Here is a 16591-nt window from a genome sequence, read left to right as displayed (position 1 = left end):
GGAGAATCACTTGAACCCGTGAGGCAGAGGTTGCGGTGAGCCAAGATCGCACCACTGCACTCCAGCCTGGGTGACACAGCAAGACACTAACTACAAAAAAAATAAAAATAGGAGCAACTGAGAGCATCATAGTCCTGGAGTGAATCCAGTGAAGATTGGGGCGTGTGTTGCACCGGCTGTTGCTTCACATTTGGTTTCATTTCATCTCTTGCCTAGAGGCTAATAGTATGCCTGGAAGAGTCCCTGTACATCCACAACATTCGGGACATGAAGGTACTGCACACGATCAGGGAGACGCCTCCAAACCCTGCAGGTGAGCTCACTTGCGAGGAGAGAATCCTGTTTTTCTGATTTTGCCTTTGAAAGATAGCTATAGGTGAGAGATTTTTTCTCTGTATAGGTTCTGCAGATGAGACAGATTTAAAAAGTATTGATCCCAAACCAGGCTACCTTCCTACTGATGCTGGTCGTGTGACCACATAAACTCATTGGTTTGATCAGCTTTCAAGTTTGAGGTTACCGATCAGTTCAAACCAAAGGCCTTTAATCTCTTTACAATACTGGTATCACCTAAGGTGGATTTGGGGTCATAGAACTTTTTTTTAACGCAGCAAACAAGATCATATCCAAGTTATTATTATTTGTTCCTAATGCTTTGTTAAATAAATGCTGAATTATATCTGACATCTGAGAAGGAGCTCTCAGGTGTGAGTTTGCATCTCGTCCTCCGGGTGTCATTTGCAGGCCTGTGTGCGCTGTCAATCAACAATGACAACTGCTACTTGGCGTACCCAGGGAGCGCAACCATCGGAGAGGTGCAGGTCTTCGATACCATTAATTTGGTGAGATGCCTTTCCTACTCGAATAGCTCTTTCAAGTGTAGCTTTTTCCTGCGGAGGAGCGCTGTGGCATCTCTGGCATCCTGACTTTCTTGGCTCAGCAATACTAACTGCTGTACTTTTTTTTTTTTTTTTTTTTTTTTGAGACAGGGTCTCACTTTGTTGCCCAGGCTGGAGTGCAGTAGTGCAGTCCTAGCTTACTGCAGCCTTAACCTCCTGGGCTCAAGTGATCCTCCTGCCTCAGCCTCCCAAGTAGCTACAGTCATGCACCACCACACCCAGCTAATTTTTTACTTTGGTAGAGACGGAGTCTTGCTGTGTTGCCCAGGCTGGCCTCAAACTCCTAGCCTCAAGCCATCCTCCCGCCTCAGCCTCTTGAAGTGCTGGGATTACAGGCGGGTGCCCCCGCACCTGGCCCTGCTACTCCTCTCACTGACAGAGCAGGTCTGGCTCATTCTGCTTCTGGATCTGCTGCAGCATTCACACCAGTGCTGAGCTCCTCGCCATAGGAATGTTTTAAGGAACGTAGAAAAGCTTAGGGGTAAACTGCTTTGTTTTTTCTAAAGTTGGAGCAGTGTTTCCTTGGATTCCCAGCCCCAGTAAATCAGTGGGTTTGGCATTTGTATAGATGGTGTTTTAGGAACAGTTAACTGGCATTTTTAGACTGTACTCCAAGTGCCAGCCCTGAGGTGTGGGCTGTCACTGCCCGGCGGTCACATTTTATTGGTCTCCCTTTTTCAGAGAGCTGCAAACATGATTCCGGCTCATGACAGTCCTTTAGCAGCGTTGGCTTTTGATGCTAGTGGAACTAAGCTTGCCACGGCTTCGGAGAAGGTGAGTCTGTTTTTCCCTGGGGGAGCCGTGGTATGAAGGCTTCCACAGACTTTCCCAGTTCTGTTCACATAGCCAATTCAGAAGCAAGGTCCTATACGACCGGCTCAGGGAGAAGCAGAAACAGCCTCCTGCTTCTCAGACCGTAGCCGTGTGCTGCCTGAGAGTGAGCGGAGCTTGCGCCGTGCCCCTGTGGACAGGAGAACTGGTACACGTTAGTAGTAGAAAACACAGAAATGTCCAAAGGAGACGGAAACACTGTGTATAACTGTGCCACTCGCCCCGTGTGTTTCTAAATGATGAAACTAACATGTTATGGGGAAGAACCCAGACAATAATGAAACGTAAAAAAGCCAAGACAGAATTCTCTCCAGCCAATCTGAATACATTTCTGTGTATTTCCTTTCATTTTCTCTTTATTCAACAGAATTGAGATCCCACTATGGGTATAATTTATCCTTTTTCACTCTGCATGATGACATTTTTCTAAGCTAAAAACACTTGTAATGGCTGTGCAGCATTCAGTTGTGATTTATGTCAACATCACCCTTTTGGGACGCTATGTTTCAAACATGTTGATGCCATAGATAGTCGTGTATTTAAGTTATGTATCAATCTTTTATATGTATTTCTAACTATTAATTTAAGAGATTCCAGTAAGAAGAATGTCGGGCTTTAAAGGACATGGCCTCTAAATGTCCCCATGTACCTGTGAACATGTGGCAAAGCTCCCTCAGCCTCCAGGACACTGAAGGGTCCTTGTTCTCTTCCTGACTTGGACTGTTGCGTCTTTTTTCTTTTCGGTTCCTCTCTTCTTGAAAGTTCCGTCTTCCCTTCTTCTGTCTTGAGGTAGCGTCTGCTCTCCCGCCTCCATCATCTCCTCTGGATGCCAGTCCTGCTCTTCATTGCCCACAGATGACTGTTACTTTGATTTGGATTTGATTTTGCTTCTCATTGAAATCCTCAAATAGCCTCCCCTTTCAAGTCCTCTCTCCCCTCAAACTACCAAGCAGATGAGATACAATAAAGAGCCGGCTCACTTCCTTAGCTTTCCTGCCTGAGTCTTTGTTCTTGAATCTCACACCTGAGTTCATAAATGATGTCACTGTTTATGGGTCACTTCTGTGTCATGCATTATCCTGGATCTTTTATCTTCATTACCTCATTTGTTTCCCCTCAGCAAGGTAAACATTTTTGCATCTCATAGCAAGGGTTCAGAGAGGTTAAGCAGTGTGTCTGGGCTGCCCAGCCAGGCAGCAACAGAGGGATCAGACACCAAGCCTGACTTTGATTCTAATTGTGCTAGACTATCCCAGTATCACCTTGTCCTTTTCATTTCCCTTTGAAATGGCCCTGAAATTCTGTTACTCCTTTACTAATCAAAGTCTCACTGTTATATTTTTCAGTAGCTCTTACAAAGGCCCAAAGGTACTTGATGGAATTTTAAGGCCCATAAAAATAGAATAATACGTTTTGGACTATAAAGAGCAAACGTGATTGCTTTTACACGAATCCTCCTAGTCTCTGGAGTGAGAGGATCAAGACCTTCCCAGCCCTGCTCTGTCCCAGGTGCCGAGGCCCCACTGAGGCCTGTGATCTAACCCTGCTTTCAAGAATCTTGCGGTCATGTGGCAACAAAACAACTCTTTTTTTTGTTTGTTTTTGTTTTTATTTTTGTGACGGAGTCTCACTCTGTTGCCAAGCTGGAGTGCAGTGGCACGATCCCAGCTCACTGCAACCTCCACTTCCCAGGTTCAAGCAACTCTCCTGCCTCAGCTTCCTGAGTAGCTGGGACTACAGGCACACACCACCACACCCAGCTAATTTTTGTATTTTTCAGTAGAGACGGGGTTTTACCATGTTGGCTAGGATGGTCTTGATCTCTTGACCTTGTGATCTGCCCACCTTGGCCTCCCAAAGTGCTGGGATTACAGGTGTGAGCCACCACGCCTGGCCAACAAAACAACCTTTAATTAATTAGTATTGCACAGTAGATATGCCACCAAAAAATTATCTCCATCTAAAAGTTGAGGCTACAGAAGACAAAACCTTTGCTTTGGTTATTTTTACATGTGGATGCAGAAAATATTTGATCCCCTAATTCTCAGTGTTATAAATTCATTTTGTGCCCCTCCATCCAGAAAGAACCAGCTATCCTCTAAGTGCCAGTTTTTGGTTTTTTTTTTAAGCAGGTCTTGCTTGCTCTGTCACCCAGGCTGGAGTGCAGTGGCACAATCTCTGCTCACTGCAGCCTCTGCCTCCCAGGCTCAAGTGATCCTCCCACCGCAGCCTCCCAAGTAGCTGGGACTACAAGTGCTTGCCACCACGTCTAGCTAATTTTTGTATTTTTAGTAGAGATGGGGTTTCACCATGTTGGCCAGGCTGGTCTTAAACCCCTGACTTCGTGATACACCCGCCTCAGCCTCCCAAAGTACTGGGATTACAGGTGTGAGCCACCGCACCCGGCCACATTTTACTATCTATAAGCATGGCAGATAGTGCAGTGGCATGATCACAGCTTACTGCTGCCTCCTCTCCTGGGACAACAGGAGTATACCATCAACCTTGGCTAATTTTTTGTTTTTTTTGTAGAGATGGGGTCTCGCTATGTTGCCCAGGCTGGTCTTGAACTCCTGGGCTCTAGTGTTTGTCCCAGCTTGGCCTCCCCAAGTGCTGGGATTACAGACATGAGTTACTGCATTTGGCCTAATACTTTTTTTTTTTTTTTTTTGACAGAGTTTCACTCTGTAGCCCAAGCTGGAGTGCACTGGCGTGATCTTGGCTCACTGCAACCTCCATCTCTGGGACTCAAGTGATTCTCGTGCCTCAGCCTCCCAAGTAGCTGGGGGCACGTGCCACCACACCCAGCTAATTTTTTTTGTATTTTGGTAGAGACAGGGTTTCACTGTGTTGCCCAGGGCGGTCTCAAACTCCTAAGCTCAGGAGATCTGCCTGCCTCGGCCTCCCATTGGCCTAGATATGCTTAACAGTTTTTATATTTAACAGTTTGAACCTTCTAAAATTTGCAGAGGATAAATGTTGAATAATTTTTCCTGCCCTGCAAATTTGAAATGCTACCCATTTGATGGCCTGTCTTTCCATCAGTCTCTTTTTGTGCTAATTTAATACCATTAAAATTATCACCTGATAGTATTCTTTTAATATTCAAGCATTGAAAGTCCCTCTCATGATTTTTTGGCTCTTCTCTTATTTATTCCCCCAGATATTCACATCTGTCTCATCATCCACAGATCTGATATTACCTTAGTTGGGGAAGCTGGCATCTTCAAGAACTTCCCATTAAAACAGGGACATGCTGAGCTCCCATGTATTCCTAGTGATCTACCCGCCTCAGCCTCCCAAAGTGCTAGGATTACAGGCGTGAGCCACCGCGCCCGGCAGTAAGATTTTCTTCATGTGCATCTTACCATTTCATGAGTTGGGATTTACTCTTACCAGATACTTGAGCTTTGCAGCTAATCGGTTCTCTTGGTCAGTAACTGAATTGAAAGCAGCAGGAAAGGACTTCAGTGGGGTCTGAAACCTTGTCAGACCACAGGGGCTTGCCAGTGTGCCACACACAAGTCCAGGCTTTTATTTTTAATAGTTTAAACTTCAAATGACTCAGAACACTAGAACGATGATATGCCACTTTTGCCCTCAAGGCTGTTAGTGTTGAGAGTCAGTAGTCAATTAAAATAGATTTAAAGAGAAGATTGAACAGTAAGACCACAATAGAACAGGGGAGTGTTTTCCTATGCTCATGGCAAAAAGTGTGGAGGTGATACTCATGGGGGGCCCTGGAGGACCCCAGACTCCCTGGTGGCCCAGTGCAGAGCTGTCCTGGAGATAGCCATGTGGTGGGCATTTGCAGTCTGCTGTGAAAGATCGGAAAATCCTGTTTTAACTCAGCTGAAATTCTTTCTTCTTTTCTCTTTCTCTTCCACAGGGGACCGTGATTAGGGTATTTTCCATTCCAGAGGGACAAAAACTCTTTGAGTTTCGGAGAGGAGTGAAGAGGTAAAGTATATGAATGTCCAAAATGGATTCTGGAGGTCGTATTTGGATTTCAGTTTTATGTTATCTGTGAACAAACACCCCAGGAGAATTCCACACGAGCATTTCTAGCCCAGCTGGGTCACCGGTTGAGGTCTAGGACTTGATCTTGTCACGGGTTCAAGACCACTTTGAGAAAAGCAAACTGGGTTTTTATTTGTCTGCAGTCCCACCAGCTAGTATGAGAGTTGTGAGGAGCTCACAGAACCAGGCAGGCCCTCAGTGCCCTGTGGCTCCCAGTGGGTAGCACGCCCCTCCTTTAAAGGCTACCCTCTGAGAACCTGTTCCCAGCTCTCTGATTCTGCTTTCACCCTCAGCAAATGGTGTTGGCCCCTTCTTTGAACAAACCCAGACGCCTCAGCCTGGCATTCCCTTGCCTTCCTCCATCCAGGCTGCAGAGTCTCCCTCATCTGTGCTTAGCATGCCCTCTGTGGCTCCTGCTTCCGAGGCAGGACCGTCCCTCTCTCATCGGACAGCAGAGCAGGGGAGGCTTCGGATCGGACCCCTAGGGGACACTTGCCGCCACGTGGCCTTGGTCGGCAGGACCTGACCCCAAGTCTCTGGCTCCTCATTTCAGATCAGTACCTCCCTCCCTGAGGGTGGCCACTGAAAGAGGAGGGGCTGTCTTTCAGGGACCCTCCTGCCATCTGGTCCCCCGTTCCTCATGGGATCCCCATAGGTGCAAACAGGTGGACCTCAGTGTCCCCAAATGTCACTGTTCCTCCAGCTCCTACCTCCTCATGTCCCTTGGTCTTCCTCACAGCATACCTTTCTGGATTTTTCCTGTGTTGCTGCTTCTGCTCAGTTCCCCTCCTGTGCCTGTTTCTGCCTGGAGCTGCTCCTCACCCAGCCCCCTGCCACACTCCCATGGGCTATATGTCCCAATCCCAGGGCTGGTTGCGTAGCCCAGCTTCGTGAGGTGCCCGTGTTCCTCCTCCCTGCTGGGTGCTGGGCACCTCAAGTCACCAGGCCAGTGTGCCCCCAGCAACCCCTCATCCCTCACCCTCCCCATCTTGGTAAATAGTGCCACCCACCAGCACCCTAGCATCCAAGACAGAGGGGCTCGGCCCTGTGTCCTTCTGCCGGAACGGTGCATCCAAGGAGCTTCCCACTGTGGGCTGGCCCTGCGCCACGTCCGCCACCCCACCAGACCCAGGCTTTGGCTGGTTTCTGCTGTTCCCTGGATTCCCTTCAGGCTGGTCTTCAGATTCTCCCAGACTGTTCTTTGAAAATGTAAATGTAATCCAATCACACCCCACCTAACATCTTCCACCGCCCTGCTGTCCCCTGCAGGGTTGATCCCATGCTCCCTGCTTTGCTTCACCAGGCTTTCCGCCCAGTCCAATTCCATTCCGCTTTCCCTGTCCCGGCTCCAGCTGTGCCACACCTTCAACACTTCGGAAGAGCTGATCTCTTTCATCCACTAGGGTCTTGCGTGGGCTGGCGGATCTAGTGGCCTGGCCAGCTTCCATAAGCCTGGGAGTCCAAGTCGAGTGTCACCCTAGAGGAGGCCTTTTTTTGATCCTTAGGTTAAATCCTTTTCTCTGTGCTTCTCTAGTGCCTTCCACGTGTATTTTTCTCACATTCTTTTGCCTATAGCAGATGGAATATTTGGGTGACCACCCAAGGGGTTTACTTTCCCCTTGCCTAGACAGAGCCAATTCATCAAGACAGGGGAATTGCAGTAGAGAAACTAACTCACTCAGAGCTGGCTGTGTGGGAGACTGGAGTTTTATTATTACTCAGATCAGTGTCTCTGAGCATTTGGGGAGCAGAGTTTTTAAGGATAACTCGGGTTGGGGGAAGTCAGTGAGCCAGGAGTGCTGATGGTCAGAGATTAAATCATAGGGAGTTGGAGCTGTCTTGCACTCAGTCAGTTCCTGGGTGGGGGCCACAAGATCAGATGAGCCAGTTGATTGATCTGGGAGGGGCCAGCAGATCTGTCAAGTGTAGGGTCTACAAAATATCGTAAGCAAAGTTTCTCCCAAAGTTAATTCAGCCTATGCCAGGAAGGAATAAGGACAGCTTAGAGATGAGTAGCAAGATGGAGTCGGTTAAGTTAGATCTCTTTCACCGTCTCAGTCATGATTTTGCCAAGTCAGTTTCATTTGCACCTCACTGACCCCACCTCCATCGTTGAACGCTGTGTTAAGGCAAGAACCATTCCTAATTTCTACCCATATCTAATTCATACATGCAGTAAATACTGACTCCAAGAAAATCCCTATTATGGACAGGGTTAGCCCTTGGTTAACTGTCTTGCAGTTCTACTGTTATGAAGAAATTCACATGAATTTAGTGGCTTTGGGATGCCGATTGGTTTTTAAGATACACCTGAGCCACTTTGCATGTTCAAAGTTTTGCTCTGTTTTTTGTTTGTTTCTTTGTCTGTTTTTTGAGACTGAGTCTTGCTCTGTCACCCAGGCTGGAGTGCAGTGGCAAGATAATCAGCTCACTGCAACCTTTGCCTCCCGGGTTCAAGCACTTCTCCTGCCTCAGCCTCCTGAGTAGCTGGGATTACAGGCTCACACCACCATGCCTGGCTAATTTTTTGTATTTTTAATAGAGACGAAGTTTCACCATCTTGGCCAGGATGGTCTCAATCTCTTGACCTCATGATCCACCCACTTCGGCCTCCCAAAGTATTGGGATTATAGGCGTGAGCCACTGCGCCTGGCCCTTTACTCTTTCTTAAACCTTACCTAAGTTGCAGATTTACCCTCTGGCATAGAAAGAATTGCTGTAACTTAAATTACAGAGTTTTCTTTTACTCACCTTAGGACTAGAAATCCATCCTAATGCGGCTAAAAGTGGTTTAGTGAAATCATGATTCCTTTTGTCACCTGGAAGGTTGCAGCTGTGTTAACCAGTTGTGCTTAGTATTTTTCCTTTTGAACATTTTCCTCTCTCAAGGAAAATGTTTGAGAAGGTGGCTGGAGGGGAATAAAACTTACTAGCAGGCCCAAGTGTGCCCGTGACAGGAACTCTTCTCTGCCACTTGAGTTGAGCCCCTGGGGCAGCCGCTGGCTCCTGTGGCCCACCCCGACCTGCGCGTCTCCCCAGGTGCGTGAGCATCTGCTCCCTGGCCTTCAGCATGGACGGCATGTTCCTCTCCGCCTCCAGCAACACGGAGACCGTGCACATCTTCAAACTGGAGACTGTGAAAGAAAAGTGAGTTGCAAACATTCCTTCCTTTAAAAACAATGCAGAACCCTTTGTCTCCACTTGCTGATGGGATGAGATGGAAGCAAGGATCTGTCCCGCCCTCTGATACTGTTGGCCGGTGAGGACCCTGGAGACGGCCATAGAACCAGCACTGCCACATCCGGGCTTGGCAGTGAGGAAGGCGGGCCCCATCGGGCTTGGCAGTGAGGAGGGCAGGCTGAAGCAGGCAGGTTCTCCCACCGGCAGCACACAGGACAGGCAGAGGCCTCGCGTGGGGCAGGAAGGGTCCAGGTGGACATCCTCTTTTTGCTTTTGTCTGTGAGGGGAATATGAGGAGGATGGCCTCTCCTCACACTCCCCTCACAGACAAAAGCATCTGTGATCAGACTGCCCTCAAGGGTGAATGCTGTGTCTCTTCCCTGCCCATGGGTAATCAGAGACATGGGTGACTTCCATAAGTATTTACTATTGCAATGAATATGTAGAGGGAGGAGGGTCTTTTAAGAGGGTCTTGACTGGGTGCAGTGGCTTATGCCTATAATCTCAGCACTTTGGGAGGCTGAGGCAGGCAGATCACGAGGTCAGGAGATCGAGACCATCCTGGCTAACATGGTGAAACCCCGTCTCTACTAAAAATACAAAAAAAAATTAGCCGGGTGTGGTGGCGTGTGCCTATAGTCCCAGCTACTTGGAAGGCTGAGGCAGGGGAATCACTTGAACCCGGGACGCAGAGGTTGCAGTGAGCTGAGACTGTGCCGCTGCACTCCAGCCTGGGCAACAGAGCGAGACTTCATCTCAAAAAAAAAAAAAAAAAGAGGGCCGGGCGCGGTGGCTCACGCCTATAATCCCAGCACTTGGGAGGCCGAGGCGGGTGGATCACAAGGTCAAGAGATCGAGACCATCCTGGTCAACATGGTGAAACCCTGTCTCTACTAAAAATACAAAAAAATTAGCTGGGCATGGTGGCACATGCCTGTAATCCCAGCTACTCGGGAGGCTGAGGCAGGAGAATTGCCTGAACCCAGGAGGCGGAGGTTGCGGTGAGCCGAGATCGCGCCATTGCACTCCAGCCTGGGCAACAAGAGCGAAACTCCGACTCAAAAAAAAAAAAAAGAGGGTCTTACTCTGTTACCCAGGCTGCAGTGCAGTGATGTAGTCGTTACTCACTGTGCCTCAGCCTCCTGGACTCAAGTGATCCTCCTGCCTTAGCCTCCTGACTACTTGGGACTACAGGCATGTGCCACCACACCTGGCTGATTTTTAAATTTTTTGTAGAGATGGAATCTTGCTCTGTTGCCCAGGCTGATCTGGAACTCCTAGGCTCAAGTGATCTGCTCGTGAGCCACCGTGCCCAGCCTCTCTTTAAAAAGTTGAAAAAGAACATCCCACTCAGATCAGTATTATATCATACTTAAGATAGTTAAAAATAATAAATTTTGTTATATATATTTAATCACAATTTTAAAAACAAATGGAACATGCCCTGCCATTCCCCAAAAAAATGATGAATAACCACACAAATAGGCTATGAGAAAATAACAATTTTGGGTCTATACTCAAGGTTTTTGGAGACTTCTGTTACAGAGATCTAGCAGGGTTCATCAGGCCCCATCACACCCTTCCAAAGGGGATGTGTGGTCACCTGCCATGTCTTGCCCATGGCCACACAAGGGTCACAGCTCCCCCTGCCCTGGAGCCTGAGCACCGCCTCCTCCGATGCCTCCCAGAGGAAGCTCCGTAACACCCCTGGGGCTCCGAGTGTCTGCATGTAACCAACCAAACCTTTTTAGTTTTCCTGTGAAGAATGGAGACTTTGGCTCTTGGCTCCAGAGCTGTATGTCTATGTGAGTAGGTGGTGGCTGTCCCTCCAGGGAGGGTGCAGCTTCATGTGTCTGGTGGCCTTTCCTTCCAGACCCCCAGAGGAGCCCACCACCTGGACTGGGTACTTTGGGAAAGTGCTCATGGCCTCCACCAGCTACCTGCCTTCCCAAGTGACAGAAATGTTCAACCAGGGCCGAGCCTTCGCCACGGTCCGCCTGCCATTCTGCGGCCACAAAAACATCTGCTCGCTAGCCACGTGAGTAGAGCCGGTGCCTCCGTCCCCTGCCCTGAGCGCCTGAGGCTGAGGGGCCCAGTCCTGGCAGCTCGTGATCCTTTCCATGTTTCTCCTGAACAAAAGCAGCTCCTTAGAGCTGGGGCTCCATCTAGAGTCGTCGGGGGTGGGAGGCGCCCTGGCAGGTGCTAGGCTCACCGCTGTGTGCGGGGTTTATTTTTTCTTTATTTTATTTGTTTTTTGTTAGAGAATTCCTAAGTCTCATGTGGGGTTCATTTCTACATGGTCTGCTGTTCTGTTTTTGTCGACAGTCTGTCTGCAGTATTAATAAAAGACGTTAAGTCAAACCTCGTGGGCGTGCCATAGTTAACCGCACTTTCCGAGTCTCAGTCCTCCATCCAGCTCCAGGGTCCAGCTTCAGAATGCACACGGGCCTGTGAAGGTGCCTGGGATCGTCTAAGGCTCTGTGCTGTGTGCAGGAAAGATTGTCTTTACCTCCAGTGATAGCAGGGCTTTGGGATTCCGTGCGTCTCTAAACATCGTTTTCTAGTTCTGTTATCTGACTAGTGTCGTCGAAAAGTTCTCTGACAATGACCGTAATATTCACAGAAGCCACAAAAATGGTTTTGTCCTGCTCTCTACTCCTGTGGGCTTCAGGGCTCAGCGCACGGAGTGCAGTCTTGACACTGTGGGCCGGACACACTAAATGCCCAGAGCTGCCCTAGTGCTCGTTTTGCTGGGGTCTCCTCCCTCACCTTGCCAAGAGTGAGGCTGCCCGTGTAATAAGCCCCTTCTTGTGAAGGTTGTCTAGAATTTGGCTGCTCTTGATTCTCCCTAGAATTCAGAAGATCCCACGGTTGCTGGTGGGCGCCTCCGACGGGTATCTGTACATGTACAACCTGGACCCCCAGGAGGGCGGTGAGTGCGCCCTGATGAAGCAGCACCGGTGAGTCTGCTCCCGGCCCCACTGCGCCAAGCTGCTCCACGCTGGCAGGTGGCCTTTGGGGTGCCTGGCATATATTTGTTTATTTCCTTGAAAACCAGCGACATAGAGGGGCAGATTCCAGTGTGGCAGCCCATGCCGCGCTGGTCAGGAGCTTTGCTTTCCCAGATGAAATCGATGCGGTGCCAGGGCTCCCTCAGGGACTGGGCACAGAGGCGACGCAAGGGTGGCGGGAGCTGCATTTGTTCTTAGCTGGGTAGAGGCACAGGGAGGCCAGGCCCTCTTCCAAAGGGTGGAGCTTCGCATTTGGGAAGGAAGGCGCAGCGTGGTGGCCCCCACAGTTCAGTGCACACATGGTTGAGAGCCTCCTGTCTCACTGTGGGGAACGGGTTTGCTCTTGGAAAACAGGAAGTTAACATTTGTTCATCAGGAAGTAATGCATTTTCATTCTGTCTTACACATTTTTTATGACGAAAAGTTCTAACAATACTATAATTATTTATTTTAGAGACAGGGTCTCACACTCGCCCACGCTGGAGTGCCATGGTGCAATCACAGCTCACTGTAGCCTTGAGCTCCTGGGTTCAAGGAGTCCTCCCACCTCAGCCTCCCTAGTAGCTGGGACCACAGGCACGCAACATATCCAGCTAATTATTTTTTTGTAGAGATGGGGTCTTTTTTAACAGTAAATCCTAGTTATTATGTTTCTCCATCGTAAAAGTGAAATATTGCCTCATTAGGTATAACTCCCTCTTTAGACTTTCCATGTAAACTCTTCATGTAAAAATGTGTGCAGATACACAAAGAGATTAAAGTTGCTGCGGCGTGGCGGATGCCTGGTGTCCTGTGTGGTGAGTGGCGCGTCGGCTCTGTTGCCGGCATGTGCTGCCCAAGAGACCACCCTGAGTGGAGACGCTGAGCTGTGTCACTTTCTCTCCCCTCCAGGCTGGATGGCAGTCTGGAGACGGCCAGTGAGATCTTGGACTCTGCCTCTCACGACTGCCCCTTAGTCACTCAGACGTACAGCGCAGCTGCAGCAAAAGGTACTTACGTGCCTTCATCCCCAACAAGACTTGGTAAGGGGCGTGACACAAACCTGGAAGGTAATTAATGCCGCAGCCGCCCCGGGTTGCTCCCTCCTGTTGGCTCCAGAGCCGCCCCACCAGCCCCTCACTGGGAAAGGGAGGAATGGTTTGGAGAACGCGGACCAGTGTTCATAAATGGGTGTTCCCAAGACCTCTCAAGGCCGAATTCAGTTTCCTTTTTTTTTTTTGAGACAGTCTGGTTTTGGCGCCAGGCGCCAGGCTGGAGTACAGTGGCACGATCTTGTCTCACTGCAACCTCCGCCTCCCAGATTCAAGCAATTCTCCTGCCTCAGCCTCCCAAGTAGCTGGGACTACAGGCGCACGCCACCACGCCTGGCTAATTTTTGTGTTTTTTAATAGAGACGGGGTTTCACCGTGTTGGTCAGGATGGTCTCAATATCTTGACCTCATGATCTGGCCGCCTCAGTCTCCCAAAGTGCTGGGATTACCGGCTGAGCCACCACACCTGGCTTTTTTTTTTTTTTAAGTAGAGATAGGGTCTCCCTATGTTGCCCAGGCTGGTCTTCAAACTCCTCCTGGGCTCAAGTGATCCTCCCGCCACTGCCTCCCAAAGTGCTGGGATCACAGGCATGAGCCACTGCACCGGGCCCATTTTTCTCCATTTTTCAAGAAAAAGTGGTCATTCTGGCTTAGGTGACTCTGGGGGTGCGTGACCTGCGCCCAGAATGGCCGCCTCTCATCCATGGGGAAAGCACTGCCCAGGGTTTGACCTCAGTCTTTCCGTCCCACCGTTTTCATCCTTCAGCAAATCTGCATCGAGTACTGCCTTGGTGCTGGGCCTGTGAGGTGCAGAGGCTGGAGAGGAATGAGGCCAGTGGGCTCCCCTCCAGCGGCAGCACTGAGACCCATGCACAAGATCCTCCAGCCACAGCCTCCGCTCCATGCGAGCCACCCTCTTAAAAAAGCCAACTCGACCTCTAGTGGGAGAGCCTACGGTTTGCACCCACGCGGGGCTGTGCCTGCTCACGTCACTCCCATGCATGAACTGGCGCTTCCAGTTCATGAGGCCAGGAGTCTCTTAGCATCGTTGTTTGTTTCCTAGCATTACTTTTGAGCTCAGTATACCCAGCTTGAGAGAGTTTGTGTCCCATCCATTAGGAATCCTCTGTTGACTGTGCAGGTGTCATTTTGACATTTAAGAATGTCAGAGAACAAATGACTTCATCTCAAGCTGCCTAAGGCTGCAAAGATTTCATTAGAAAAGCAATCAGAATTCAAAATGTCTTCATACAGGCTGCAATTTATAAACATACACCAGCGTTTCCAAAACACAGTCCTCAGTTTGTGTCATGGGGTCTGTTGTGTGTCCCCAGCCTTTGAAGTCTGACTTCATCATCTCTTTGCAGCCTATGCAGACGACCTGGGTGCCGTGGGCGGCACCTGCCTGGAGGATGAGGCCAGCGCCCTGCGCCTGGATGAGGACAGCGAGCAGCCCCCCATGATTCTTCGGACTGACTGAACTTGACCTATGACCTCTGACCCAGGGAGCAGAGAACACTGGCTTCACAGAGGACTTTGTGCATTGCTGCTATTAACTTTGACCTGAGTCGGGGGAGAGGATGGCAGACTTTATAAAAAAAAAAAAAAAAAAAAAAAAAGATTGTAGTGGTAGTCTAACTCCATAACGCCGAGGAAATACATCTTTTTCACTTCAGTGGCTTTTAATCCTGCTTATGAATTTTAGCTTTTTGTTTTCTCTTTTTGCCAAAATTAACCATTTGGTGAAGCCCGCAAAACCTCCTCGCTTTGCATGCGTGAATGTGCCAAGCCAGCGTAGGAGAGCTAGAAGCCACTTTCCAACCACCTGCCATTGGGTTTTTCATATCTGTACGTATGCCGAGTGCGTCAGGAAGCCGTGGCCACGCACACTGGGTCTGCTTATCAAGGCTGGTTCTGCAGTGACAGGTCCAAGGCTGCCCACTGGGTGTGCTGGGCGGACTTCGGCCTGGAACACGAGTCCTCTCTCCCTAGGGCCCCACCTGGACCATTTTCCCTCCATTTTATTTTGTCAATTAAATTCTTTCCAGATTGGATCATCCTGGGATTTTTTCCATGGTGGACTCCTGTTTCTGATCTTGTTTTCCATGTGGATATCGGAGGAGAGCGAGGTTCTTTCTGATACTAAAAACCTTTCTGTCAGGTAGCAAATGAACTTGAAAGTTTGCCTGGACTCCCTGGAGCAAAGGAAAGCGATTTTGTTTGTATAATTAAATGATCTGTTCTTCTACTTTACCCTTCTTGTTGAAAAACTGTGTGATTTTTTTTTTTTTTTTTTTTTTAAGGAAAGTTTGTAGCTACTCCTGTGCCCAGGAGAGCACAGAATTAGAGTGTGATGGCCGTCCGAGCTGCCCTCTCGCTGGGCCTTGCGTCCACAGGGGCTGCCTACCTGTGTGAGAGGTTGTAGTGGGAGGCAGCCACAGAGAGATAAGGCGGCTGGGCCACGTCCTTTCCAGGGTGGCATGTGCCTTTTCTATTTTAATCTTAGAAAGTTTCCTCAGCAAACTGATGAGAGATTGTGGTTACAAGTTTCAGTATTCACCTCGCTTCCCTTTTCATTTTTACAGAATTAAAACAACCTCAAATACCTCAGACTCTGCATTCTAAACCAAGACATCTAGCAGCGAAAGTGTTGAGGGCATTTAAGTGGAATTAGTGGCATGAGAGATGGCTTTAGAATCTTGGGAGTGGTGTAAGTTACGAAAAGGGAAAAAGCAAAAACTGGCTTTGCCCTGCCTTTACAGGCTCGGGTTTTTGAACCGAGGAAGGCTGAGGTACCTGTTTCCAGACGGTTGCGTCGTGGTCACACTGGGCGAAGAGCTGAAGGGGAGTTGTCGCCTCAGCTGGGCGGCTGCGGTGAAATGTCCTGGTATTCCTGGGTTGGCTTTACGGCAAACTTCTAAACGCAGGGGATGCTGGGGCCGTTCCTGACTACACAGGTTTCTTCACAGCTGCTGGTGTGAGGGACACACGGCGTTTGCATTAGGCCGAGATGCAAGTGGGAGATAGAACTTTTCTTCAAAACCTGCATATCTGTCCTGGATCTTTGACGAAATGGGATCCCAGTCATGTAGGCTGAGACAGTGGGGAGCGCTGAGGCCAGAGCAGGCTGTGCTTGAGCAGGGATGAGAAGGGCTGCAGCAGCACGCAGCCTTGACCCACGCCCTCATCGGGGCACAAGGCCTGAGGGCGCTACCTAGAACCTGACCTTGGACTCCATCTCCTGGGAGGCATGTTTGGCTAAAGTGAGTGTTTGTGGAGAAAAAATATTGTCCAAATTATGCATGAGAGATTTGGAAGCCTAAGCCAGGCTTCCTGTTAACCAAAGAGTGAGCTGCATTTCAGGGTCTGTGTTAAAGGATCATTAGTTCTGGTGCCTGCCTGTCGTGGTGATATGGGAACTCAAATCTCCTTTGCCAGGTCTCTCTCATCGTTCTTTGGGATTGATAGTTCTAGAAGATGCTGGGGTTTTTTTTCCTCACTCAGCCTTGTTTTCCCACACTGTTAGATGAGACCGTTTGCAGAGGAGGCCTTGAATGTCCTGTGACCCTCGGCCTTTGGGTGGCCCCGGCAGGTCTGGCTGGGCGTTTTCCCTGCATAA

The 16591-nt window shown here is 49.3% G+C and overlaps 1 protein-coding gene across 5 annotated transcripts in view; it reads left to right on the top strand.

The window, feature by feature from the left end:
* Positions 1-15225, top strand: part of WIPI2 (WD repeat domain, phosphoinositide interacting 2) — a 43767-nt gene extending 28542 nt beyond the window's left edge. For 2 of the 5 annotated variants that reach the window (XM_021675976.2, XM_021675978.2), the window contains 9 exons: positions 217-313; positions 745-842; positions 1581-1673; positions 5620-5690; positions 8790-8897; positions 10804-10968; positions 11783-11890; positions 12833-12930; positions 14340-15225. In XM_021675976.2, the coding sequence (XP_021531651.2) occupies positions 217-313; positions 745-842; positions 1581-1673; positions 5620-5690; positions 8790-8897; positions 10804-10968; positions 11783-11890; positions 12833-12930; positions 14340-14452 (951 nt within the window). In that variant the 3' untranslated portion in view covers positions 14453-15225. Of the gene's footprint in view, positions 1-216; positions 314-744; positions 843-1580; positions 1674-5619; positions 5691-8789; positions 8898-10803; positions 10969-11782; positions 11891-12832; positions 12991-14339 lie in introns of all 5 variants that reach the window. The other 3 variants (XM_021675975.2, XM_021675977.2, XM_021675974.2) reach the window with 2 other exon arrangements.
* The last annotated feature ends 1366 nt before the right edge of the window (positions 15226-16591 follow it).

The sequence above is a fragment of the Aotus nancymaae genome, unplaced genomic scaffold, assembly GCF_030222135.1.
Source record: "Aotus nancymaae isolate 86718 unplaced genomic scaffold, 86718_ANA_hifiasm-v0.15.2.pri h1tg000015l_0, whole genome shotgun sequence".
In the NCBI taxonomy this organism is placed as follows: Eukaryota; Metazoa; Chordata; class Mammalia; order Primates; family Aotidae; genus Aotus; species Aotus nancymaae.
Note: the sequence above shows the minus strand (reverse complement) of the source record. Positions and strands in the feature narration are given on the sequence as shown.